This window comes from Suillus plorans, assembly GCF_016647745.1.
Source record: "Suillus plorans strain S12 chromosome Unknown HD556scaffold_85, whole genome shotgun sequence".
In the NCBI taxonomy this organism is placed as follows: domain Eukaryota; kingdom Fungi; phylum Basidiomycota; class Agaricomycetes; order Boletales; family Suillaceae; genus Suillus; species Suillus plorans.
Window position 1 is genome coordinate 97,055 of NW_024537469.1, and position 26,883 is coordinate 123,937.

The 26,883-nt window shown below is 48.5% G+C and overlaps 8 protein-coding genes across 8 annotated transcripts; 4 read left to right on the top strand and 4 right to left on the bottom strand.

The window, feature by feature from the left end:
- Positions 1 to 585: 585 nt before the first annotated feature.
- HD556DRAFT_1247477 (uncharacterized protein) lies at positions 586 to 1,074 on the bottom strand (the record flags this gene model as incomplete). The annotated part of the gene is made up of 1 exon (XM_041298701.1): positions 586 to 1,074. The coding sequence occupies one exon, from the start codon at positions 1,072 to 1,074 to the stop codon at positions 586 to 588; it is 489 nt and encodes a 162-aa protein (XP_041154380.1).
- Positions 1,075 to 3,039: 1,965 nt separating this feature from the next.
- Positions 3,040 to 5,151, bottom strand: HD556DRAFT_999506 (glycoside hydrolase family 18 protein). Its single transcript, XM_041312226.1, has 5 exons — positions 4,598 to 5,151; positions 4,444 to 4,531; positions 4,246 to 4,391; positions 3,535 to 4,192; positions 3,040 to 3,480 (listed from the first exon to the last, which is right to left on the bottom strand). The coding sequence occupies exons 1-5, from the start codon at positions 4,819 to 4,821 to the stop codon at positions 3,307 to 3,309; spliced, it is 1,290 nt and encodes a 429-aa protein (XP_041154381.1). The 5' UTR covers positions 4,822 to 5,151; the 3' UTR covers positions 3,040 to 3,306.
- Positions 5,152 to 6,844: 1,693 nt separating this feature from the next.
- Positions 6,845 to 8,305, bottom strand: HD556DRAFT_999466 (ribosomal protein S2, flavodoxin-like domain-containing protein). The gene is made up of 3 exons (XM_041312225.1): positions 7,917 to 8,305; positions 7,198 to 7,836; positions 6,845 to 7,144 (listed from the first exon to the last, which is right to left on the bottom strand). Exons 1-3 carry the CDS (start codon positions 8,050 to 8,052, stop codon positions 7,038 to 7,040), a joined length of 882 nt encoding a protein of 293 aa, XP_041154382.1. The 5' UTR covers positions 8,053 to 8,305; the 3' UTR covers positions 6,845 to 7,037.
- A 1,628-nt stretch (positions 8,306 to 9,933) lies between these two features.
- On the top strand, positions 9,934 to 11,630 carry HD556DRAFT_999552 (methyltransferase domain-containing protein). The gene is made up of 6 exons (XM_041312227.1): positions 9,934 to 10,346; positions 10,409 to 10,440; positions 10,514 to 10,645; positions 10,698 to 10,786; positions 10,841 to 11,251; positions 11,302 to 11,630. Exons 1-6 carry the CDS (start codon positions 10,102 to 10,104, stop codon positions 11,371 to 11,373), a joined length of 981 nt encoding a protein of 326 aa, XP_041154383.1. The 5' UTR covers positions 9,934 to 10,101; the 3' UTR covers positions 11,374 to 11,630.
- A 186-nt stretch (positions 11,631 to 11,816) lies between these two features.
- HD556DRAFT_1434544 (Glyoxalase/Bleomycin resistance protein/Dihydroxybiphenyl dioxygenase) lies at positions 11,817 to 12,672 on the top strand (the record flags this gene model as incomplete). The annotated part of the gene is made up of 6 exons (XM_041305338.1): positions 11,817 to 11,939; positions 11,995 to 12,054; positions 12,111 to 12,135; positions 12,193 to 12,297; positions 12,356 to 12,578; positions 12,633 to 12,672. 6 exons carry the CDS (start codon positions 11,817 to 11,819, stop codon positions 12,670 to 12,672), a joined length of 576 nt encoding a protein of 191 aa, XP_041154384.1.
- A 1,090-nt stretch (positions 12,673 to 13,762) lies between these two features.
- HD556DRAFT_1411665 (glycoside hydrolase family 2 protein) lies at positions 13,763 to 17,355 on the top strand. Its single transcript, XM_041304188.1, has 12 exons — positions 13,763 to 14,032; positions 14,083 to 14,219; positions 14,275 to 14,478; positions 14,529 to 14,591; positions 14,642 to 15,358; positions 15,414 to 15,716; positions 15,769 to 15,928; positions 15,981 to 16,038; positions 16,092 to 16,109; positions 16,157 to 16,883; positions 16,939 to 17,152; positions 17,205 to 17,355. The coding sequence occupies exons 1-12, from the start codon at positions 13,840 to 13,842 to the stop codon at positions 17,297 to 17,299; spliced, it is 2,889 nt and encodes a 962-aa protein (XP_041154385.1). The 5' UTR covers positions 13,763 to 13,839; the 3' UTR covers positions 17,300 to 17,355.
- On the bottom strand, positions 17,356 to 23,501 carry HD556DRAFT_1530716 (uncharacterized protein). The gene is made up of 6 exons (XM_041309471.1): positions 23,407 to 23,501; positions 23,052 to 23,345; positions 21,815 to 22,940; positions 21,610 to 21,767; positions 19,919 to 21,558; positions 17,356 to 19,865 (listed from the first exon to the last, which is right to left on the bottom strand). The coding sequence occupies exons 2-6, from the start codon at positions 23,238 to 23,240 to the stop codon at positions 17,534 to 17,536; spliced, it is 5,445 nt and encodes a 1,814-aa protein (XP_041154386.1). The 5' UTR covers positions 23,241 to 23,345; positions 23,407 to 23,501; the 3' UTR covers positions 17,356 to 17,533.
- A 150-nt stretch (positions 23,502 to 23,651) lies between these two features.
- Positions 23,652 to 26,628, top strand: HD556DRAFT_999736 (magnesium transporter NIPA-domain-containing protein). Its single transcript, XM_041312228.1, has 15 exons — positions 23,652 to 23,843; positions 23,895 to 24,023; positions 24,077 to 24,101; positions 24,154 to 24,186; positions 24,233 to 24,261; positions 24,315 to 24,419; positions 24,467 to 24,494; positions 24,554 to 24,680; positions 24,735 to 24,855; positions 24,905 to 24,956; positions 25,003 to 25,050; positions 25,105 to 25,110; positions 25,171 to 25,194; positions 25,249 to 25,277; positions 25,331 to 26,628. The coding sequence occupies exons 1-15, from the start codon at positions 23,742 to 23,744 to the stop codon at positions 26,369 to 26,371; spliced, it is 1,899 nt and encodes a 632-aa protein (XP_041154387.1). The 5' UTR covers positions 23,652 to 23,741; the 3' UTR covers positions 26,372 to 26,628.
- Positions 26,629 to 26,883: the final 255 nt, after the last annotated feature.

Genomic DNA, 26,883 nt, shown 5'->3' on the forward strand with positions numbered 1-26,883 from the left:
CACCCACAGCAACAAAGGGCTACAAGCGATGAAAACCAACAAAGTCCTCAAATTAGAAGTGGAAAACCAAGGAAACTTGCATAAGCGGACGCGCTTTGATAATGCTTTGGCCGTCGTCGACGCTGGAAGGAGAAAGATAGGAAAAGATAATTCCACGGAACCGGGTTTTTTTGACCAAGGTCAAGCGCAAACTATCTGACGGTGGCTTTCAAGCGGGTGTAGTATTAATGACCCCAGTTTAACTCAGACGACGCGACAAAAGCATAACACGTGCCCCGTTCATTACGCGACTAAAAGCGGTGTCTGAATTTTCAATTGAATTCTAGCCAAACTGGGAGCTCGCACCGCCCTCTTTTTATCTTAGACTTCGAGTCTAGGCCGAACAACTAATCTCAAGAAACAAATTAGTGTTTCTTCGTTATCGTAAATAAGTGGTGGGGCTACAGTCATATGGCTAATGCGACAAAACCGCGATCGAGGGCATCAACGAAAGGTAAATAGCACGAGGGCCCAGATCAAACGCTAAAGATCGAAAGTGTCGCGCAAAGATTTAAAACATCACCGGCACCCCCAAAGCAGAGCATGTCAAATCGCATCCTCCGAGTCCCACCTTGAAACCTTCTGCAGTGGTGCATAATAATACTTCTTGAATTTCTTCGTCTCGTTCCTTTTCTGCTTTGGCATAAGCTCCTCCAGTAGCTCCGCACGCTCACGGTCTTCGTCCCTTTCAGAGACATAAAACCACCTTGCCTGCTTTTCCCCGTCCGTCCCACTACTCTGAACTTTTTCGAACATCCCGCATCGCTCGCGGCCCGCTTCAAGCATGACTGGAATGAGGTCAAGCCATTCTTTTTTACTGTGCTTCGTCTTGAGATGGGGGTGCGTTTGGGTAATGGCAGTGTGAAGAGCAAGTGGGTCCATAGACGAGGCACGCGATGTGGCGAGAGCCTCTACAAGCATGCCTATAAGCTCAACTTGCTCTGGATCAAGGGGTGCTGGCGTGGTAGAGGAATTTTCGACCGGCTCGATCTCAATGGTGGAGGTCGTGGTAATAGTGTTAATGGGGGCAGGCATCGGAAGCGAAAGTTTGAGAGGCTCGTGAGTTGCCTCGTTCGTACAGGAAGAGGGGCACGTGGTTGAGACTGCGTTTAACGCATGTTCTGAGGCTAGTAGTAATGGTGCCTCGGACTCGGAAGTAGAAATGTCACGTGGCGTGACGTTCAAAGAATGGATGTTTTGTTGCTTGGCATCAGACTACACAACATGCGCATACATGTTCAATCGCAAGGAAACGGTTGAGATACCGAAATAACGAACTCACGTGATCTGAATTGCAATCATCGTTGAGGACTATATTATCATCGATTAAGGCACAATCGTCTGGGTGCGACAGTGCTAGTGACATCGGAGAAGTAGGTGGAGATGACGGAGGAAGGGGCGAAAGACTACGATAGTCCTCGATATCATTGCTGTCGCTGGCTGTAAGGAACGGAGAGCTAGAAGGATCGTCTTTTACTCCGCTCGTCGATTGCCTGCGGACAAAGTTACGGAATTCCAACAAAGGGGACTTCGCGTCCCGAGTAATGCTTTTCACAGGGGTTGAATGCCCCCTGTGGGGGCGTATTGGACTGGACGTAAACGACTTGGTGTTGTACATTCGAGGTATGACTGGACTGTTCTGCCAGCGACCACGTTCGGAAGACGTAGCAAAGTATGTCCGGCGTGAATGAATATCCATGCTTTCGGGGTCGTACCCAAGGTCTTCCTGGACATCACGTGCCGGAGAACGCGGGCCAAGCCAAGCGAGTAAGTCATCGCTATGACAAGGCTCAGAATCCGCCATCTCATCTTCACTATCAAGATAACTTCCGTACTTGTCGGACGCATGCTGGTGGGTCATATACTTGGAAGTGCGACCTCGATGATAGAAGGGCGTTGGTGAACCCAGGATATCATCAAACTCTGAGTGAGATTCTTCACATGAACTTTGAAATTGTGAATGCGAGTATGAATAACGAGTGGCGATATTATTTGGAGGAGAAGAGTATATCGGCGTCGAAAGCGGTGAGGATGAGGGTAACGGAGATGTCACGGGTGACGGAGAGTCTAGATCATTGTCATCCGGCTCGAATAACGATGACGTGTTTATAGAGGTTGAGGAACTTTTCCTCCGAAGCCTCGCTGGAAGGTTTGGAGGAGGAGAGACCGACCACATATATGTGGAGGACATGGCAGTAAACAGTCAAGAGTATATGAGTCACGTGGAGACGCGTTCGTATATGGTCAACGCGTTTTTCGGCGGAGCTAGAAAACGCGTCGCGTTTACGGCCCGACGATACAGTTTATTTTCCCAGCATGATTTCGTTATCATCCCAAACCCAACTATCACCATCATGCATCATGACTCATAATAAACACTAAACACACAGGTCCTCACAGATGGGCCTGTCACTTGACCAGCCCGACACCCTGATTGCGCTGTGTTCACTTCCGTAGCTCAAGATGTCTCCAAGTCAGGCGGTTGGGATCACAACGTGGATCGATCTTTACTATCTCCAGCCTGGACCGACTCACGGCGTTCCATTGATGTGCATGGAGGTATCAAAAGACGTGTCCGCCCATTAAGCCCTCCACGCACAGCAAGGGCATTTGGTACGCTCAGCACCTGACTACTCTACCGTAAGGACGTCACTGTCGATGACCAACACTAAGAGACAATCGGACAGCGAGTAAAGTGGATGAGCGTATAGGATTCGAGGGATACAGATCAGATGGTGTCTAGTAGCGTACGTGTCTCTATATATACCAGTCAAAAGTATACGTGTCCAATCGGCGAAGGTATGCGTCATATGTAAGCATCCAGCTTTATACATCTATGAGCTAGATCACTTTCCGAACAATGGCTGGTCAGCATGTATTCTGTTTCACAATACTATTATGCGCAGCCCTTTCGACCACTTGCCCATGTCTGCTGTTATCTAGGACTTATAGACGTATGACTTGCCTGATTTAAGTTATGCTCGGAGGATGAATATTTGCTTCTAGAATGTGTCACTCGAAAACTAATTTATATAAACAAGTCAACTATTATATAAACACTGTAAGGCGGTCGTAAGTGGAAAAACGAGAGGATAAAGGCGTTGCAGCCAATGATGTAACATCGGTGCCGCGAATAAAGGGAATGCTTTATCCCTTTTTGCTGGCAACGAGCCTAATAACAATAAAGAATGCAAGGTAAGTAGTGATATACTAACGAGCGTGAGTCGGTAGGGTTGACCCGGTCCTTAAACAGCGACGACGTATCTATCATTTAGCAGCACTGATGATAGAGTCGAGGAGTATGTTATCGTAATCACCACCAGCTTCCCACATCGCGAAACCGTGCAGTCCAGCGTTCTTGATATACTTGCCCTTGGCAGCAAACGACTCAGCGTTGTCAAAGGAGATCATAACTTGTGATGACTCATTGTACACATACGGCTGTCAAAGCAATGAAATGAGCACTCCTCCTTCAGGGTGGAAAAACATATTTACCGTCTGACTGCAGGTGTCATATCTATAGTAGATGCCATTAGCGGGCTTGCCTTCTTTGGTGAGGAAACCGTTGTCAATGAGGCCCCAGAAGTTGAAAGTGCCACCTGAGCCCTCGTAAACACCGCAGGCATCAACAGAACCGGTGTTATCCCATGTATCACCCAAGGGCTGGTTCGAGGCGTTAAAGGAGGGATATGCAGCCAGTTGCTTCCCCGATTTACCACTGGCAGGTGCGAAGGCGTCAGAGGGTGCGACGCTGAACGAGTGACCATAGGTAGGAACGCCGAGCACGATCTGGCTGGCTGGCATCCCTGCGTCCGTCCAAGCCTTGACTGCAAAAACAGCAGAGCCCTGTTGTTTCGCAGACGCAGCGCAGGAGTCGTTCAACGGGGAGTTTGGGCCCACATTAGGGAGCCAAGAGCCCCAGACGTCGTAGTTCATCACAGCGATGTAATCGAGTACCTTCGCAAACCCACTGACGTCAGTAGAAGGATTTCCGGTAGCGTCATCGAAGGGTGCGAGAGACACGGCAGCGGAGATGGTGAGTTTTTTTGCTACTGGATTTTTGCGAAGCTCTTGGAGGAATGAGAGGAAATTCGCCGTGTCGTTAGCGCTAACGACATTGCAGCCAATTCCCTGATGGTTTGGGTACTCCCAGCTATTGGAAAAAAGGTTCAGCGCGTGGTGTTTGTGTCACAATAATTGACCTACTCGAACTGGACACCATCGAGGTTGTAATGTGAAACAAATTCTGTCACAGTCTTGACAAATGCCGTCCGGTTTTTGGCGGTGGCAAGGTTGGAAGAGAACCAAATACTCCCAGTCCAGCCTCCGATAGCAATATGGGCCTCAACGCCCTACGCGTGGGTTAGACATTAATTGTAGGAGCGTAAATTCTTATTTTCTCACATGTGCATGGGCCTCGGAGACGAACTGAGGGAGCAGCTCACCATCAGAGCCTGCCAGGGTCAGACTGGTGACAGACTGAGTGGTCTCACTAAGAGAAATAAACATGATTGCGTTAATCACCTCATCAAAGTCTATTGTGAGACAGGTAGCTTACGCAAATGAGTAGTACAGTGTGTTGTACTTCTCCCAGACGATTGAAGAGAGCGGAAATCCATCAGTAGCGTGCCATCCGGCGTACCAAGCTGCTGCGACGGGTTTGGTAGAACGGGCGGCATTGGAATGGGCGGCAACGGAACGGGCGGCATTGGAGTGAGCGGTGAACGGGCTGGCGCTTACAGCAGACAAGGCAAAAAGTGGTAAAATGAGGGTGGATAGCATGGCGAGAGACTTGAGAGACTGAGGTGGAATTGTAATCGTGGCGACATCTTATAGCGTTTCCGCCATATGAGTGAAACCAGGTTCAGAGGTTGTTGCGTTGGGAGCCAAACGGTCCATATATGTGGTTGCAAATATGAAGACTGGCATCAATTGCGATCTTGCGGTACGTGTGACTCTGTACCACGGAAGCGGTCCTCGGCTATTGCAATTTGGTTTCCCGGTATTGTCGAGAAACGTACGGCCGTTCGACCACAATATGCGGCGATCTATGAGGTTCCAGAAAACAGCAACTTCATAGCGTAAAACATATGACAATACTCTACGCAGAATTACCAGCGGATCGGTCCAAATTCCATCTCATAGCATTTGCCTAAGGAACAGCATCAGCATCTGTTAGTATGCACTCGGTTCACCCACCGACTCGGAATGACGGCGACTGATATTTGTACGTGTTTGACAAGATCGGCTAAAACAAAACAAAACATCAAGGATCCCCTAGTGCCAGCCAGGAGCAGCTGATGCCATGCTTGCGTTCAGTACATCAAAGGCAACGGGATATGTGACCATGTGCTTTTGAAGGAGGGATCACTGAAGAAATGCTGAATTCAAAACACAAGAATGAAGGAACGTACTCTGCTTATGGAGACTAATTTAAATTCACATGGCAGGCTGCAGTGTGCACTATGCAGGCTTATGCAGGACGTGGCAAAAAAATCACTGTTTATCGTGTACAGCGGAGATAAGTCCCCGACACGACGGTCGTGCGCATCATAGTGACGTCGGCACTTCACCGAATAGTGCCACGAGGACGACTGCCGAAAGTAATGGTAACAGTCGGGAAGATCGGACTGAAGCTGTCATACAGACAGATAGACAGTAGGTAATACTTATTGAATCGGAGGCTGTTCGGAGCAAAGCCTCACGTAGTAATCGAAGAGGAGCAGAGGGGACTAGTCCGTCCTAAAGGACAGCGTTGCAGGATCCTGGACTGGTCGCGGAACGGGATAGAGGTGCGCGTGAGTGTGCTGCAAACAGAATATTCCGATCCCAGCCCTCCAGGCCCATTCAGCATCCGCGCTTGTTGTTATTCAGCGTCACAGGCACGTTCGGGTGGTGTCCTCGCTGCATGCAGTTGGGGGAAAGAACAGTCTTAAGCTGTCATTGAGGCTATTTTCACCACCATATAAATCATCGTGTCTGTAGTCTGTAGATGAAGTAAATAATACAATCGCACCACGAAAACGACTTCAAGTTGTATGCCCCATACTAAGTTGACTAGAATCAGGCAGCCAGCTACCCTCACGTCAGAGCATTGTAAGAAAAATCACGACTAATTGCTGCTGGTTAATGAATAATAAGGTGAAGGAGTTGTACAATGCACACATGAGTTAATGCGAAGTAACACGTCAAGTCACTTTCAGGAGCCGTGAGAGTGTCGCGCACGGGCCAGGCCAAAAAGATATATAAACCTTGCACGCAAATAATGAATTCCTTAGAACATACTCAGCTAGGATCTATTTTATAGAAACTAACTCGAGTCTCGCATGTTTACACATGCCACATTCTTCAAATCCACTCGATGACATCCGCGCTCTCTCGTTCGACAGAGAACATAGCTTCACGTTTACGTGGGGTTTCGAGGACGTTTGGTTCTGTCCTTCGTGCGACTGCTTGCAGTTTAGCGAAACGGAGCCAGCGAGTCGAGCGTCTGTCTGATGGATTTCTATTTGTATCGTACCAATTTTCTGTACACATCATGGAATGCATCTGGCCAACTTCAATCAACTGTCTGAGATATAAGAACATTCAAAAATTTAAGCTCGCCCTATAGGAAGTCTTCTATTCTGAGACAGGCAGTTTGTAGTGGGGACATAACTGCAAATGGCAATTCTCTGAAGTTCAAACGAAAATAACATCAAAATATAGCTGATGTCACATTGCAAGTACAACTTGTTCAGCCTTGAATGTAATGCTTTGCTTTTGCGAAGCACATACAACAACGGGCATGCGAGTGTGAACGCCTGGAAGCTCATCGATACCATAACACTATGAGCATTGAGGTGAAATTCACGCTGAGAATATGGTGAACATATACACCACCCGAGCACATAAGGGAGAGAGACCATGATGTCATATTTTGCATGTCAAAAGTCGCAGACAATGTAAATGGAGAGGAAGCAAAACATGCACATCGAGAATTATATCGCGTACGACGCCTAATCCCACCCGCTAGTAGTGGTGGGTTCTGCTCCCCATCCACCTGAAGCAGGCTCCGCTGACCAATCGGTGGTAGGTGCAGCATCTGCTGCCCAGTCGAGAGCACCTGAAACATATTTGTAAATGTAGGTATCATCCCGGCACGGCACCTGTACTCACCACCGTCTTGGGCGACAAGAGCAGGGTTGATCGAGCCTGGCTGAGGAGCGGATGGAGCATCCCACTCTGACAGGCCGCCCTGGGCCTCTGGCTCGGCAGCGGCAAGCTTAGCCTGTGCTTCCTCCTGTTGTTGCCTCTCCACTTCTTCAGGGTCGCGGTAGAAGAACATGTCAACCATCACATTCCACCCATCAGGAGTGCGAGGGATCGTCCCACGGAGCCTCAACACCTCCCGTGCGAGCAACCACCAAATCAAACCAATCGAATGACGAGTCTTGTTGTTCGTGGGGATGGCAACGTCAACGAACTTGAGAGGTGCATCCGTGTCGCAAAGAGCAATGACGGGGATGTTAACATACGATGCCTCGCGAATCGCCTGGTGGTCAACGCGAGGATCGGTGACGATAATGAGACGGGGCTCTTTGAAAGAGCGGGTGATGTAGTTCGTGAAGGAACCAGGGGTGAAACGGCCGGCAATGGCTTGTGCGCCAGTGTTGGCAGCAAATTTGAGCACTGCACGGTGTCCGTAGGGGCGAGCAGAGATGACACAGACGTCGTTGGGGTTCTCGACAGCGGCGATCACTCGTGCGGCAAAGACAAGCTTCTCCCAAGTCTTGCCAATGTTGAGAATGTGAATGCCTGTGCGCACAAGAATTCAAGACAGCGTAAATGTAATTTGTGCATGAGAGGCGTGAACATGATTTTGAGGGCGGACTAACCGTCAACGCGGCGCTTCCAAACATAAGGCTCCATCTGCTTATCGCAGTTTTTTGTGCCGATGTGACATTGCGCTGCCAGGAGGAGTTGAATTTCCTCGTCAGTTGCGCTCAGGACGGAAGGAAGTTTTGACGACATGATGGGCCTGGACACAGTAGTAGAGATCAGTATAATGTTCGTCGTTTGAGATGATTTCCTATATAGCCCGTATATTCCACCAATACATCCATCCACCTTCTACATAGTCAATCCACCCGATCCGCCAATGAAAACTGCGCAAATTGGAATGATGAGATGTTCAAACATACCGTAAGCGTAGTTTTGTGCTGGACGTCGGCTTGCTACGACGTTTGGCTGAGGGGTTTCGATTCCTTTGAGCTCGCTATGCTCTCCTCGACAGTGTTTGGAGGTAGTATGTTTGGACAGTCCGCTCGGTAACTACCGCATTATTCCCACGCTGTGTTATTGGTCACTTGTTGAATCCTGTTGCTGCTTTTCCACGAACTATGTTTCATCGTTTTCAACGTCAAGTCTAGTCTTATGGTGGTCAACTCGGACGTAAAAGGGTACTCCTCGAGCCTACGAGGACCTTGACGAACACTGTACCTTCAAGATCCGGAGTTGGAGTTTTACAACCGACACGCGTCAATCATTCTGAAGTGTTGTAGCCCATGTAAGCCGAGTAATCAGGGACACAATTTTAGTGTCCACGTCAGGAGTCACAACCGACTGGTCAGGACCCATCATTCCTGTCACTTTGCGAGAGAACCCTTATAAGATGAGGTGAGTACTATCACCTCCGTTACCCTCGCCAATCATGCACAGGTTCAACGAAAAAGGTTTTCTCTTAGGAGGTTAGCAATATATCCGGATGAAGGTCAACTCGCGTTGGTTTTGGTCTGGCTCCAGTTGGCCACTTTCCCACTGGAAGCGGACAGTCTTAAAGTTGCCGCAGTCCGGTTCAGGTCCGGTTTGACTTGAACTCGAACCTAGCTAGGCATGCAGTTCTGGACCCGGACTTAGACTATCGGTTCAGATGGACCGGTTCTATGCAGGTTGTGTCCAGGTTGTAACTTCGAAATTACTATTTTGAATTATGCTTCTGCACTTCCCGCGTTGCATCATCCATCAAGCTTAAGCGCCTGTTCTGTGCAAGCCCATTTCGTCCTTTGACGCCTCCGCTCCTTCTCGTAAGTGTCCTTGACAGTTTGGATGTTACTCAAGTTCTTCGGGAGAACTTGAAGGCGAGCAAGCCGTTTCGTGTCTGTGAGCCTAGCATCAGAAAGGCGCATTCACACCGTAAGGAAGACCCTCGAATAGGCAAAAAGTAGAATGCGATACAACTCATTGGGTGGCGAATAGCATCAAACCTAAGAAATTTATAGTGAACATGCAATTGTCCTATTGAAGGAGGCAACGCAACATAACGTCGAAGATGGAGAAGTGATCAGGGGTAAGGCAATTTTTTGTGTAGGTGAATAACTATATTCTATTGCAGGCATCTTGGAGTGAATTGTCAACATTGGCCGCACACTGGTCCATCATGTGAGAGAGAGACAAATTCACCAGGTGCCAGCGTATTGGTACTTCATATACAACTGTATGTTACCAAATCTCTAACCGAGAGGCTTTTAGCTCGTAACATACATTCGTTTGTCTTATGATTGATTATCGATTATGGTTGGAACAGGTTCACGATCCCGAACCCGAACAATGGACGTCCGACCGAGCCATAGTTCGGTTCGATCTGCAGAACCGAACTGCGGCAACCTAAGATATGGTATATCTAATCTAAGTACTTATGTTCCGAAGATGACTTGGAGTGATTGCAATCTGGCGCCAGTCTCTTGATGAGTAAACCTCACTTGGTACACAGAGTCCATATTCTGGGTAACCATTTATGCTGGCATGTTGAACTTTGTCATTAAGAGGTAGTCTAGTGTTACTGTAGTTCTATGTTTCTGACTCACCGGATGAACGTACTCCAAGTTGTGACTGGAGGCTGGCCAGCCGCAAGGCTCACACGACCTAGTGACAGTGTGAGCTCCACACCAATAGGCGATGGGGTCACACTGAGTCTTGGCAGCAACGCCAGCAATCCGGGTTATTACCTGCCTGTGGCTGTACAATTTGAATCTATATAGTACCCTTCCACGACACTCCTTCAAGTTTCTCGGTTTCAACACCATGGCACTCTATGCACGCCACCCCCGATTTACGGTCGCCCTTCTCATATTAATTTTCATTTCGTTGGTCATGTTTGCGAGTGACTCGGCATCTTTTAGCTCAGTCCGCTCCATGGCCTTCAACAAATCTAGGGACGACGCGCTTGCAGAGGTCCTTGCGCTGGAAGAGACGCATTATGAAGAAATCGTGCAGCGACGAAAGCAGCTCATTAAAAAATGGGGACCAACACCGGATAAGGTTGACCCGTGAGTTCGCAAATATCTCATGGGACTCTGACGACACCCAATTGATATTCGCTCCTTGACAGGTTCCCCTCGCATGGCGAGTTTTACACGCTCTGTGAGTAATTCCGCTCATAGAATCACGTGGCAGTGCCGCAGTGGAGCTAGGGCTCACATGGGTGTGTTCGCAGGGGACTTCTTTCTGCCGTCATTCAGATGCCCTCACCGCGTCGAGCGTATTGGGATTATGGGCGATGGAGGTAAATGGGTCTGTGGACTAGAACGCATAGCTCCCAAACGCGAATGCAATATCTATTCTTTCGGTGCGATGATTTTTCGTTCATTGGATCATAATGATTACTGATTACTGATTAGGGGTTAATGGCGAGTCGTCTTTCGAAGCGGATCTTATGAAAGCAGCGCCTGGTTGTCAGATTTATGGCTATGATTTCAGCGTCAGTTCCGTAAGTTTGTTCTCTCAGCATTAGTCTACTTGAATTGACGTACCCGTCCTGCAGTTTGGTCCCGAGATTGAACAAGATAGGGATTTGAAATCACGCTCTCACTTTTTCTCGTACGCACTCGGGCCTGAAGACAAGCACAGCGCAGCCGACGATCCAAAAACGTTTACTCTTCGTACTCTCATGGACCGGAATGGACACGATTTCATTGATATCCTCAAAGTTGACATCGAGGGCAATGAATTTGATTCATTGTCAACGTTCATCGACTCTTTCCATGGTGAACCGCTCCCATTTGGCCAACTCCAGCTTGAAGTGCACGTGTACCCAGGCAGTGCTTGGAACGACTTCCCGAAGTTCCTCGGGTGGTGGGAAAAGCTGGAAGCTGCTGGCTTGAGGCCGTTCTTCTCTGAGCCAAATCTTGTCTATGTAAACCTTGTCAGAGGCGTTCGGCCAGACCTTATAGAGGTGTGTATTGTTATGTCGATATTAGTGTATCGGTACTGACGTGCTTTCAGTATTCTTTCATTAATATTCGCGGTGATCATGAGCTAGTGTCCAACCGGCCCCCATCTCCGCGATCCGGCTAAAAAGTCTGCAGGTCGGACGGATTCTTTATTTATCAAAATCGGACATGTTGCATCGCTCCTTTATACTGTATTAAAGATTTATTGCTCCTGATCATGGACAATATCAATTACTCGATTTTTCCCTTACTGCAGGTGCCTTAGCTTCAAACGGATCCAGAGACCACTCGTTTATTACTACTATGTATGTCAAATGAAGCCATCAAGTCCAAGATTTACCTCGCAGTAACGTTAGTGCTGGTGCCTTGCTGATATACCCCTAAGCAAATGCCTTGATTTAGTGGAATCCATGATGCGACTAAATTAACAATCGACAAGTTTAGTGACGGAATCCCAGTTCCGAGTCAGGGACCGCGTTCGCCTTGCGGAACGAAATACATATAAAATAGGCCAACTTCCGGCCTTGTGACTTAGTCAGACGATCCCCTTTCTCGTATTTAATTGTGATGAGTCTGAACCGCTTTCTTCTGAACGCCTTCCAAGTCAGACGGGCTCCCACTCTTCAACGCACTTTCCACTCCACGACTCTAGCCACCATGCCTCGCACCGCTGCGACAGAGAGCTTCAAGGTGAGGCAATGTACCTTCTTATTAGTAAGATGAAATCTAACTCGAGATATCATAGTTTAACCACACCATGATTCGTATCAAGGACCCGAAGTTGTCCTTACCTTTCTACATGGATGTAAGCTTTCCTGTTATGGTAGTGCAGCCGGATTGACTAAAGTACTACTTGTCGAGACCCTCGGCATGGACCTCGTTTCTGGTGAGATGGACTTCGAATCCTCGTGTCGATGAGTATACCACGGAATATATGCAACAGAGCAAAACATGGGTGACTTCACCCTTTACTTCCTTGCCTTTAATTACGACGGGATCGCCTCGCTCCCAGCTGAGCAGAAGGCTAAAGCTCGTTTCAACCGCGAGGGTAAGTTGCCTCCTATCAGGCGTCATCTCTGATAAGCTCACATGCACATATGTATCAGGCATCCTTGAGCTCACTCACAACCACGGCACCGAGTCCGACCCAAACTTCCAAGGCTACGCTAATGGCAATTCCGAACCTGGTAGGGGTTTTGGCCACATCGCTATTACCGTGAACAATATCGAGGAGGCATGTGCACGTTTTGAAAGCCTCGGGGTTCCCTTCAAGAAGCGTCTCACCGATGGTAAGATGAGGCACATTGCCTTCATCTTGGATCCCGATGGGTGTGTTTTTCTATTGATGTCCTTGACATCGTTTCGCTCACTATGATGCCTTAGCTACTGGGTGGAGGTTGTTCCTCAGTCCTTGAGCTTGTAGAGAATGTTGGACGAATTAAAGCAGTAGTCAAGTTGATAAAATTCAAGTTGTATCCTTAGCACTCATCTCGAAAGTATGTGTCTACAGACTTCCAAATCACGCCTTGGAGTTGCACGCTATCGGCGATCGATAAGTCTCCAGAGCCAACTCATCACAGCGCGGTGTTGGACTCCATCTCCGCTGGGCGGATTAAGGAGTTTCGAACCTGAAATTTGAAGGCTCACGACTACACCCCTGACAGTACCTAGTAGATTCCAGAATCATCATCGATCATGCTCCCTCGACAAGGCCTATCATCATCTGAGGAACGTGAATATCAGAACACGGGATGCTAGTAAAGAATCCTGCGAATGCATCTTCTAAGCTGCATCAATCATTGCCTCCCTTGGCTCCAATTTGGTCAGAAACTCGACTCATTGTCGCCAAGGCTCGCTGGCAGAATTCTGGTTGGATAGGGTTGGATGCATGTTACTGTCGGTAGGAGGATCATAGCGACCAAGGTCCAAGATGTCATTTGCCACGGGACTCCGTCCGATACCTCACTGTTGAAGTGACTGAGCCAGCCTGGCAGCGTCCACTTGAACGAAGTGGTCAGGTAGCATGTCTGTCTTGTAAGCGAGCACCTGCCACCACGATCATAATGCAAAATCTAGGATACTCGCGCATGCCTACCAAGGGCCGCACGTAATGTCTTTCCTGCAATTTGTGGGCCGAAGGTCCTCTGCACCAGTGTCGACGGGCGTGGCAGAGATTGCTGATGCTAAAGGACGGCGAGGACAGTTGCAGAGGAGAAACACATTGTTTGTGAGTCGTGTAATGAGATCAGATAGTTCTGAAGGAAGACGACCATGTGCTGAATCAAGAGGTACCCGCTCGGGAAAATGTACAGGAGGCAACTACTGCAAAACCAATCTGCCTCGGGAGCTTCAACCAAATAAACACATTCGAATGAAGCTGTTGGAAATGGAAGCAGCCGCGGTGATAGAACAACTTGAAGACAAAGTACACGTGGGTAAACTGTCACACTCAATTGTGTGACCGCCTTATTTGGAGCATGTCACACCAAGTAATACATGTATGATGTCGGCATGGTTTTTTATTAACGTGGTGCTAGAATCATAGTACTATGTAAAAGCCATAACATTTCGATGCGCCCCAACCGCGTGCATGATGGGCTCTGTTCTTTGGACGCTCCTTGCGTCAACCCTGGCTGTTGCACATGTCTTTGACCTCTCTGAGCTACAGTGGACGCTCAAGAACCAGAATGGCTCTATTGTCGTGCCCGGCTCCTTACCCTCACAGGCTCACCTTGATCTTTTCGAGGCTGGTATCATTGATGACCCATTGCTTGGTATCAACGGTGTGTTGTGCAACGTATCAATCAATTATTCTATCGTTCATTCGTCACAGAGTTCACAGAAAGATGGGTCATCAACGACAACTGGACTTACACCGCGGACTTGACTCCATTCACTCAAACTTACCAGAGTAACACGTCCGGAAAGACACTCCTTGTTTTCTATGGAATCGACACCATTGCTAACATTGTCTGTGGTTATGTTCACGTATAAATTTATTTGTGCATTAACACCGATGACCTAGACGTTGGCCGGCCACCCCGTGGCTTGGGTCAACAACCAGTTCCGGCGTTACACCTATGACATCTCAGACTACTTGAGTTCTTCTCCTGGAGAGAACAACCTGACGATAGCGCTCGAGAGCGCGTGGTATTACGGACTGAATGTAACAATGCGACCAGATGCTGAATACTTTCCCAATACTCCAATTGTGTCCACTTCGGATAATGTATGCGCGCAGTTTGTCTCTCAAACACCTCTGATATTTGATCGATTCAGTTTGAGTATCCTAATGTTCGTGCGTGGATCCGCAAGATCAACGACGACTTCGGCTGGGATTGGGTGTGCTTCATTACTTTTTTCAATGTATGCAACTTTCTAAATATCAATAGGGTCCAGCTTTTGTTCCCAGTGGCGTCTACAAACCGGCCTACCTTGTGACGCTCTCTGAGTCTGAACTTCGAGATGCAGCTTCGAATGCTACGTCATGCCCTGTGACGAGCAGTTCTATCCTTTTGGATGAAACTTCTCTCGATATTTACAAGTACGGCCAAAATCCATCTGTTGCCCCTGATCAATCCGCAGACTGGATTATCAACGTTACATTTGCCATTCGCTCAATCAAATCGTTTGAGAAGCCGACTATCACTCTGTCTATCCCAGAACTCAAGCTCACATCGGAGCCGTTGAATCCTGGACCTATTCCTGCCAACGCCGATGAGAACATATACCTGTGTGTCAACTGGTCTATTCCAGACAATACTCCTGAAAGATGGTATCCGATTGATCTTGGTAACCCCAAGCTCTACAACCTAACTGTCACTTTGGACCCATCTCCCGGTCAGGGCGATTGGCCAAGCGCTGAATCGATCACTCAGACCATCACTACTGGCTTCCGCACCATTCAACTATTGCAAACTCCTTATTCCGAAGAGGAGATTACATCGCGAGGTATTACCCCTGGTGACCAATGGCATTTCGCTATCAACGGAAAGGCATTCTACAGCAAAGGCACGAACATAATCCCTTTCGATCCCTTCTACTCGCGCATCAAACCTGAGGCAGTTCGTTGGGTCCTGGAGAGTGCTGTCAAGAGTGGCCAAAACATGGTATTGCAAATTTTATAGTCATGGAAAGACTAGTTGAAGATGATTTACTCCCTAGCTTCGTGTTTGGGGTGGCGGTATTTATCAGCCATCCGATGCTGCAACTGATGGAGGGTTGTATAGCTTCTACAGTCTTTGCGATGAGCTCGGGATACTTGTGTGGTCGGAGCTCATTTTCTCCGATTCACTATTCCCCATTAACGACTTCTTGCTGGAGTCCATCGAGCCTGAAGTGCGTCAGAATGTCCGAAGGGTTAACAGGCACCCAAGTAATGTACAATGGGCCGGTGGCAACGAAATTGAGGGTATCGTGATGGCAGCCAACGCCTCCCTTGCTAATGGCACGCATTACCTGGATGAGGTCCGCAATCTACTGTGGAAAGAAAACTGGCTGACTGATTTTCGCCCCACAGTTCGTTTACATGTTCCAAGATTACCTACATGATATCGTGCTTTCCGAGACGAACTCTATTCCGTACACCGACTGTTCGACAACTCGCGGTGTTCTAAGTCTCGATCCATATGTACTTCGTTTTGCAAATGGCACCCCAGGATATATCTATGGGAATACTGGTGTGTTCTTAGTTAGTCTTGATCCGGTGGCTTCCTAATACCTTCATCACAGAACGATATAACTATAATGCCTCGGAGGCCTTCGATCTGACGACGTACCCTGTTGGTCGGTAAGTCCAAGCACCAATTTTTTTACACCGTCGGACTAAAGAGAGGACTGTAGGTTTGTCAATGAATTTGGGTGGGCACCTGTCATTGATGAAAGGAGCCACACTAATGCTGTTACAGTTTCCACTCCATGCCCTCGTTCTACAGCTGGAAGGAGGTCCTCGAAAATCCCGAAGACTACGCATTCAATTCCTCTGTCGTGATGTCCCGTGACCACCATCCTCCTGCTGGCAATCTCTCGTGGCCGAACCCCAATGCGCCTCAAGGCCAGTATCAAATGACCGCTGCTGTCGAACTCTGGTTTCCCACTCCTGGAACTTCGGACTCAAACCAGACCTTTGCTCAATGGTGTTGGAGCACTCAGCTTTTCCAGTCCATGAATATGGTTGCCGAGATCGCATGGTACAGACGTGGTGCGGGTTTGGGCGAGAACAACCTCGGAAGCTTGGTTTGGCAACTCAACGACATCTGGCAGGGTGTCAGCTGGTCAGCTATTGAATACTCTGGAAGATGGAAAGTTCTTCAGTACGGTTTGGCGACTGTCTACTCCCCTGTCATCATCAATCCCTTCTGGTTCCCAGGGAATGAGTCGCTTACCATATTAGCTACGTCTGACCGCTGGGAGACGGTCAACGGTACCGCGCAATTGACATGGTATGACTGGAGTGGAAATGCGATCAGCTCTACGACCACGCCATTCTCTATCCCGACTCTGAACAACTCACTCATTTACGAGGGAACCGGCCTCCATGCTATCCTGCCCCATGGTTACAATGCCGAGGACGTCTGGCTCCTGATGAACGTGACAGCTACCGTGGATAACAAACTTGTGACCAGCGAGTCCTACGTATGTCCTTTCTGTTTCCGGTATGAATAAGTGTGATAAGTAATTTGTCCATTAGTTCACTCCGGTGTCGCTCGCCTACTCCAACCTCGTCGACCCACAAATCACTGTAATCGCAGGCGAAAACTATACGTTCACATTATCTGCCAAGGGTGGCGTAGGTGCTTGGACATGGCTTGATCACCCTTCGGGGACGGTTGGGTACTTCCTCGATCCTATGACTGGGCTTCCTTCAAATGGTTACTACCTCATTCCTGGTATCGATCACACTGGTACGCCTGATTGCCCGATATCGTTGTCGCATAGCTCATTGCAATTCGTCAGTCCAATTTATATCCAGCGTGGAGCTTGCGACTGTCCAAAGTCCTGATCCCGCTGACTTCGTAGTGAGGTCGTTGTGGAATAACACTCATATTTAAGGCGTAGTCCGGAAATCATGTACTTTGCAAAATACCAGGTTATTCACGATGAAGCGTATGTCCGAATGAATGTTATTTACCCTCGGTAGTGCAGAGATGAACTGGTATAAAAATTGTACAGACCATTAATACTCATAACAAGGGCGTGCAGGTAATATATACGTGGTTTAAATGCAAATGCAGTACAGTGATGCAGCTGAGTAATGAAAAGGAGATAGAAATCACAATAAAAGGTCAACATCGAGATAACAATGAAGTTATTAAATGAAGCGTCTGTTCGTCAATACCCTCGTGGCCTTCTAGAGCTGTCACGATGGCGGACGATTTATCGGATAGTTTCTTGAGAGCTAAACATGCAACAGCGTTCTCAAGCCGTAAGGAAAGCGAATCGAGGTGCATCATGATCTCAAGATCAGATGTTTTCTCGTTCATCGGGGGAAGAAGCAAGTTCGGATCACCATACATCACCGAAGGCTCCAAAACGTCTTCGTCGGAGAGAGGCTCCGATGGAAGGTCAGACACATACTCCTTCTGTTCGAGGCGAGGACGAAAGATACGGCCCGAAGTCAGGGCTTCGATACGCAGACATAGCATAGCTAAGTCTCTAACTTGAGCAATGCTCAGCTGGACTCGGGCTGTGGATGTGGATGTGCTCAAATGCGACCCAGATGCATCTAAATCCTGACGGCCTAAGAGGGCTGCTGGGTAGACGAGGGAAACCATCTCCGGAATCTCCAGCCCCTTCAATTTCACTTCCCCGGCAGGGACGAGAGCTATCTGCATTTGCCGGATCGCTTCGATAGCTTGTGTTGGCTGAAACTCTGAATACTCTGTGTCCTGACCATTCTCGAAGATCTTGGCATTCATCTCACGAACGACGTCGGCGCTGCACATAATTTGCCCACCCAGTGCGATCCCGCTGATACGAGCGGCCCGAATGACCATGGGCCCAAAGTAGTCCATCCGACCAGTGATAGGATCTGGTTCGCACACCGGAGTACCGCAGTGAACCCCCATGCGGACTGAGAGTCCACGTGCAAGAAGCTGTCCATGCTCATCATACACCTCTTTACCTTCGGGGCACTCTAATATCTCCAGCGGCCAGGGTTCGTGGAGAAGTTTCAGTTGAACGATGAGGCACCACCACATCGCGGCAAGGGTAGTCGGAAAGGAGCACATGAATGCATCGCCTTCCGTCTTGACAACGTAACCACCACAAGTTCGAAGATGTCGTCGCAAAAGGTTATTGTGAATACGCATTGCTGTGGGCATGCCTGCATTTGCTTCCCATAATTGTGTTGAATTTCGAATGTCGGTGAATACCAAGCAGAGATGCCCAGTGGGCGGTGAAACCTCTCCTTCTAAGCGAGCAATGGTGCGATCAACGATATCTGCTTTCTTCCCTGCCCTCTTTTTATTGATAGAGCTGTAAATATCTGGATCCACGAGCGAGTCTGTTATGGGCTGTCGAGAGCGGAAGAGGTCGGAGACGCATATCACCATGATCATGGTGTTTCCGTCCGCGCCATAGCTTATGGCGAAGTCACGTAGCTTCTGTGCCGCAATCATTGGGTCAGCTTCCGATCGAGCAATGTCGACTGCGGTCTGGTAGGATATATACTGCCACAATCCACGGTTGCCGATGATCACGAACTCATCGAGCTCGGTTAGCTGGCGAACGTGGATGTCGGGTCGCGCATTGACAACTGGAAAGTCGTGGTAATATCCAAAAGCTCGAGACGTATTAACCTCGTTATGGATGAGTCCCGTCGGCGATATCCAACCCTCTGCAAGCCGGATGCGCCTTGCCTCATCCCGGTCATAAGGGTCGTGATTCTTGGAAATGAGATGTGCATTCCCTTGGCTCGAGATGACAGCAAGGGAATGCCCGACGTTAGCAACATACAACGTTCGGCCGACCACGTAAACAACAATCCCAGAGGCCCCTTGTCGCAGGTAAGAAGAATCTGGTCCAGAAGGACCGGTGGTAGATGCGCTGACTTGGGACATCTTACGAGATGGCTGCGAGTAGAGCCTGTCGTGGAGCTGTCTGTTTAGCTTCAGGAACGTGCGCCTCAATGCGTCTGATACGCCATCCCTTCGCTCCCCCTTCTGGTCTTTTTTCAACTGAAGAAGCTGTTCGGTGAAGACAGAAGCGAAATTGTCGTGCAGATATTTCGAAAGAGTATTGTTTCCGGGAAGAGCTTTAGTACGCCCAAACATTGCGAACAATGCCTCATCCTTCTTCCCTCCGAACTCGGGCAGGACGAGATCGAGCGTGGTTAGGTACCCATCCCTCCCAATGGTGTCGGCAATGCCATATGACATTCCGTTGACTTCCGTCTGAGAAGTACGAACACGTCGTTCATCAGAGTCTTCAGGAATATTGGGAAGAAAAGTGGTCATGACATCCATCAACCCGAGAACACGAAGCTGAGATAGTCGAGAGAAGTCGGAAAGCACCCTTCCATGTTCATCCACCACGCGTTTGCCACCGTTGTTCTGCTTGAGATCCAATTTCTTATTCCCTGACAGGTTAAGGTACTTCAAGTTACAATTGAAATTCCTACCGGCGCCGTAAGCAAACCAGTCATCTACGTTCAAACGATCAAAACATACCAGTTCCAATCAAATTCCCAATTGTGAATGTTGTACCTCAACAGGTTACTGCCGGCATCAATAATGGTCAGACTGGGAATTTTGCCCAGTTCAGCGGGGAGCGTCTGGAATTTGTTCCCATTCAAAAATAACACCGACAATCTGGTCATTTTCACCAGGTCTTCAGTGGGGATACTCGTTAACTGGTTGCCACTAAGGTACAGTTCCTCTAGCTGCTGAAGATTGCGGAGGAAGGCAGACGGTAGTTCTTGAATTTCGTTGAAGGACAAATTGAGGACACGGAGCTCCTTGAGGATGGTGAGCGGAGGGATCGCTTCTTCCGTCAGACGGTTCTCTCCGATTGAGAGTCGCTCGAGAGAGTAAGCGAGGGGGGGGAGTGCCCGACCAGGTGCGTTGTGTATTGACATGGTGTATGTAGCATTTGAGGGCTTTCTTGGAGTGTGACCGGCTGATGATGATGAGGGGATCTCGAGAGTTATTCCAGATGGCGCCGGTGCAACCAAGTTATCTCCAGGAGGATCATGCCAACTAGCAAGCAGATTGGAGGTAACGTTGATATGGATTAACGATGCGCAATTCCAGAGGGATACAGGTAGCTCCGTCAAGCTGTTGTTATGAGCATCGAGGGTTTCTAGGCGCTGAAGGAGGCCGATAGTAGAGGGTAAAGAGACGAGTTTGTTGTCGCAACAGGAAAGGTGTATGAGATGGGAGAGATCGCCGAGGGTGTCTGGGAGCGTGCGGAGTTCATTGTGGTCAAGTTTCAGAGTTTGAAGAGCAGGGAGCTGAGAGAAATCGAATGTATCGAGAGAGGAAAGTTTAGCGTAGGAGACATCGAGTAGTGTGAGAGTGTGCGATATTTGCGGTGGAGAGCTAGGAGCGAATTTGAGGAATGTGATATCGTTGTGGGAGGCGTCCAGAACTGACAGACTGGGACCAATGGACAGATGAAGGGCGTGAACAGAATTATGATCAGCATAGAGAATTTGGAGTTTGGGTAGGGTGTAGGCGATGGAAATGTCGGATATGTTATTTCTTCGACAGTCAAGTAACTGTAGGTTGACAAGATTCCTGCATTCTTCGGGTAACTTGATCACCTGATTCCCAATCAAAATCAGGCGCTCGAGAGTAGTGAGGCGACCAATTTCCTCAGGAAGTTCAGTGATCATGTTGAAAGACATATCGAGCTCAACAAGACAGGGCAGCTGACAGATGACGCTAGGCACATTCACGAACTTGTTGTTTGAGATGTTTAGGAAGTTCAGAAACTTGAGGCGGGGAAAATACCAGGGCAGTTGCTCTATCCTGTTATTCTGAAGTCTCAAGCTTGAGAGCTCAGGTATGCGGTCGAGACCAGCATCGTCCAAGTCCACGATGCGATTACATGATAGGTCGAGTCGATGTAGGCTGGTGGAATGCCGAACACTCTGAGGCACTTTCTTCATTGCCATGCTGCACAATTTGAGATCGCGGAGGGTCGTGCAGGACTGTATAAAATCCAGGGGTATCTCGACCATTGGATTACGTGAGAGATTGAGGTACACGATCGAGCTAGCGTTTTGATGGAGGACGATGGGTATGGTGGGTAGACTACAGCCTGTCAGGTCGACCAGGTCGAATGCATCAAATGTAAGCTCCTCAGCCTGAAAGCATGGGGTCAAGTCAGATCATAATATTTTCCCTGGACAACTTACTGCTGGGCCAAGGAGTTGACTTTTATAAACGAATTTCATAAGGAAAGTCATGTCTTCTGCACCGAGAAAAGTAAGACTGTCCGCTTGGTCGTATCCAGCCTGCTCCAATCGGCGAATGACGATGGCAGCTGGCCTCTCGGTAGGCGCCAATACACGCTCTGACAACAGTGAGAAACAGAAGCAAGCGTACAGTGATAAGACGTACCTCGTCCCCTCTCCTTGAGGTACAGTTTATGTGTCTCGCGCTCCTTGTGCGCAAATAGCTTCTGGTTAAGTGACGGGGTGAGCTCCGCAACGGTGGAGTGTATCGAGATTGGGGCAACGTGATATGATCCGTCCGCGCGATATATTCTAACGCGGACGCGGTCGTTGCTGCGAGAGGGCAATTTACGCGGGTGATTGCTTTTCCGACGGGATTTGCGTTTCGAACTAAGTCCGGAGCTATTGAAAGACGATGTGGCATCTCTCGTGCTCTCTTCAGAGCTTGAGTCGCCCCCTACATCTGCCTCCTCCTCACCGTCCTTCTCAACAGCCCAGCTTTCTGGAGCGGTCCACAAAGGTGTTTCATAGACAACTCCAAACACGTCCAGCTCCTCTGGTCCAACTAAAGGAGGCAAACTCTTCGGAGACAGCTTTCGAAAGTCGATGCAAGCTTTTCGTTTGCTGGCAGGAGAAGTGGAAGAAAACGGATTGCTGAACACGAAGGAAGTGGAGAGTGTGGGTGATGGGGGTTGCTGGAAGCTACTTCCGGAAGTACTGGCAATGCTTGGATCAATTATACTTGATGGAGAAACATTGGATGGTGCGATATTCTGCCCAGAAAGGGAAGTATTGACGATACCCTCCATGTGTGCAAGGGACTCAAGGTCGATCGTCATCAATTCATCACCCTTTGCGGGGGACAATGGAGGACTTGGTGCATTGGGAAGTGGTCGTGCCTTTTGCTGTCGCCCTTTCTCTTTCTTGTCTTTCTTGAGTACTGGCAAGGGAGATGGAACGAAGGGGTTCATGAAAGTTTCTGTTGAAGCGGAAGCATAGGAAGAAATTGAGGCCATCTGGGATGACGAGCCTGTGTCTGAGGAGAGCCTTCCCCGGCTGCGCTTCTTGAGGATGTCGGTTAACTTCTTCATTTTTCCTCTAGAACTTCCCTGCTCACGTAAGGAGAAGTCGGAAAGCGGGTGACCACAGAAGTCTGAGAGAATTTGTGAATCGGCTCCTCCACGGTTTGTGTAAAGGATGTTGCTGGAACTTCCTTGCCGAGAAGAGGTAAGGGACGAGAACGATGCTTTGCTCAAACCCAGAGAACGTTTGATAAGGCTGGGTGAAGTAAGCTAGAAAGAAAGGAATATTTAATTTTGTTTACCAAGACATCAAAGACAAGCCTTGGAAGATACGGTGCGCCTGACGCACGCGGTGGATCACGAGGGGGCAAAAAGACTCACAGGCTCTTCACTAAGAAAGGGGGCGATCTCTGGATGGTCCCCAGATTCTGGTTTCAGAAAGTCTGAGGGTACAAAACGTTGATGCGAGAATTGAATTGTGGCATCCTGCTCCAGAGAAGATGATGGTTCGGAAAGAATCAACTCTGTGTCAGACCCATAGTCATTCGAAGGACGGTTAATGACATCCATGAGCGAATTGTTAGTGGCTTCTGGCCAGACAGTCTATTTGGTGATTCCCAGCTGGAGGATGCGTGCTGGTAAACCTAGCGTCGACCTGAGACTCAGAGTGCGTCGCTAGAAAGATAAAAGAGAACAGAGATGAAGATCAGAAAGGAACTGCAAACAAATTTCTCACCGAAAAGCGTAACGAGACTAATTACAGGACTCCCAGCTCAGGACGGGCTGGATCCCAGGACTTTCAAACTACCCAACAGCCTTGCACAGGCGTCTGCCCGAGAACGATATTAATATTATTCCGTTCCCCATAATCCTTCCTTTTTGGGTTCTGTACAACACCCGTCGGAGTAACTGCCGGATTTTTCCGGTACGGAGGTTAATTATCCATAAATGGTATGTTACCCCGGTTTCGGTCCAGGCCGACGGGGCTTGGCTTTGAGAGAGTGATGCATCGCAACTCAAGAATAACTACGACCTGCTGGCTCAACCACTGCTGCGGGTTTCATCACGACCATGTCCTCCACACCGATAACTTCATCCTCGGCGTCGTCTGCGACGTCCTCCGTCACTGCTTCTGGCTCAAGCACTACCCTTCAATTACCCTCAAGCCTTAAAGTAAGCGGTTTATTCTAGATTTTACTGCTCAGCCTTAGTTTATTCACCCAGATCGTCGGAATAATACTCGCAGTAGCGAGTGGCTTGTTGATTGGCTCTAGTTTTGTCTTCAAGAAGAAGGGTCTATTGCGCTCGCAGGCCGGGCATGCAGCAGGCGAAGGTGTCGCGTACCTCAAATCTGTAAGAGTCATCCCCGCCACCCCTCAGTCTGATATTGATATTTGCTATCAAAGCCACTATGGTGGACAGGCATGACAAGTGAGTTTTCGTGTCCTTCTACTTGTGCTGTGCATAACAAGCAAACCCCCAGTGATGATATGTGGAGAGTTGTGTAATTTTGTTGGTATGTAACTTGAACTCTAACTCTATTTTATGCTGATCCTGCAAAGCATATGCATTTGTTGAAGCACTTGTTGTGGTGCGTGTGAAACACCTCATTCCCTATCATATCTTCACCATGAATTGTCACAGACTCCTATGGGCGCACTATCTGTTGTAATATGTGCCATTCTATCTTCAATTTTTCTCAACGAGAAACTCACCTTTTTCGGATGGCTGGGTTGTGCCCTCTGTATTGTAAGTGTCACCGATTCCTTGTCTTCTCGTGTACCAACGTCTGCCAGATTGGTTCCACTATCATTGCTCTCAACGGTGAGTATTACACCAAACGAGTACCATATACCAAAGTTTATTTATTTCTGGTGCACAAGGCCCACAAGAGCAAACACCTGGTGAAATAGAGGCATTTCAGAAACTCTTCTTGGCACCAGGTTTCCTCGCTTACATATCTGCCCTGATTACCATTGCCCTCTCTATTATCTTTTACTTTGGACCCAAGTCAGTCACGTTTAATATGCTCTCGTTTCCCTTCATTTATCCTTTCCTTTTTAGATATGGCAAGAACAACATGCTCTGGTATATATCTGTGTGCAGCACTATCGGCGGCATCAGTGTGAGTGTCACGACCGGGCTCGGTGCAGCCATAGTCATGTCCGTTATGGGAGTCAATCAGGCAAGTTGTTGTAATTATCATAATGTCGCATTATTTCATGGTACCACAGTTCAAGCACTGGTTTATATACTTTTTAATGGTTTTCGTGGTGATTACACTATGTGTGTCATCAATATATCTTCATTTCGCTGTACTAACGCAAGGCAGTGACGGAAATTTATTACTTGAATATTGCACTTGCGCTATTCAATACTGGTGAGTGAAATAATAATTATACGTGTGCTCGGACTCAAGTGTTACACTTGGCAGCTATGGGTAAAGTTTGTTTTCCCGTTAACACCGACTGCTCGACTGATTTGATCTAAACTATCACAGTAACGCCCACGTACTACGTTTTATGTACGTGACCCGCGCCCAATCGCGTCACTGATTGACACTAACTACTTCAAACAGTTTCGTTTTGCTCAATGGTCACAACCATCGTGCGCGCCGCTACAATTATCAATACCACCTGATTACTCACCCGTCGTTACAGGTCCTCTTCCAAGGGCTCAGTTCCTCTGTCTCGCAAATCCTCACCCTTGTCCTGGCCTTCCTCACAATATGCGTCGGCATCACGATCCTCCAAATGTCCAAGATTGACCCTGCGCAGTTGAAGCTTGATCGCCGGTCCACCATGCTCCTTCAAGCCTCTCGCGCATCCACGGAAGACGCCGAGGAGAAGGGTATTGCCGGTATGGAAAACTCCGGCATCGAAGCGTTGCGTGGCACGTTCGGCACTATGAGCAGCATCATCCGCGCCCGTTCAGCACGGACGATGAGCCAATCAAGCAGGCACGCAAGCTCCTCTCTTCGAGCGCGTCCAGATGGTCTACCTTCCACACCTGCGAATAACGCATATGATGGGTTGACACGTCATCAGCTATATGATGCCCCTGTGCCGCGGCTGTCCGAGACAGATCGTGCGTCGACGGTTTCATCTGGATCAACACCATACAGCCCGCGGAGAACAGCCATCAAATTCGGATCGCAAGATCTCGTACATTCGTACCGCCCGCCAGGTAGTGGAGATGCAGATGCCACGCATGAGCACAGGAACGCCGTGCACACTATACCGTCGAATTCATCATTCCGGTATCCCCCAATACCAAGCACTGACACTTCGTTAACGCTTGGTAGTTCGCAGTCACTAGTTGTACCACCGCGTGCAAATGATGAGCCACCAGCACCCACCGTGTCGACAATGTACCACAATCCAATCAAAAGTGATCCATTCGAAAGCCCGACAACTCCCGCGATGACCGCATTCCCCCCGTCGTCTGACATGCTGTTAAATAACTCCCCGCAAAACTACCGAAGCCAGGAGGATGCGCGCCCCACGGAACGCACACGACGTAGCTCTTCAACGGGACATCTGCGGCGATATCCAAAAGGTGTAGATGACGAAGAAGAGAGCAGAAGCTTGTGGGAGCGGGAGTCGCCTGTGCAGGATATGTCCGAGGAAGAGGAAGAGGGTTCATCACCTCCAGTCCAGGGAATCAGACTGGTGAAGCCTGGATCTAAGACATGGTTTTGATGTGTATGGTCAAAGATGGACTGCTTGCTATTAGGCAGCTTGGACTGATTGAGTTGTTGTATCTATTTGCATGTAGAGTTTTCTGTGCGCCACAAGCTTCTGAATGCCGGTAGAGGAATGAGATGGATTATATTGTGACACATTAGTTGCAAATCTCTGAATCCAGAGTATCGCCGATGGGGAATAACTTGAAGGACGAAAGCCGTATCATGCTATGGCCGTAACTTTCCTATATACATTCCACCATACTGCAATAAGCAAGTATAGCTAAGTCGGTACACTGAATCTTTTAAACTGTATTGTGATGCGGTTGAACAAAAATTTTGTTGGTCTGCTAGAGTTCGGGATTTTTGTAAACATTCATCCGACCACTAGCCATACTAGTCAGCTAACCAAACTCAACTTTGTCCAAATCATGTAAGCACCCAAAATTATTTCTTTTTGAGGTTTAACCTAGTAGTCCGTTATGTTGGATAAACCACCAACCCTAGTGGCGGATTCTTTCCCGTCTC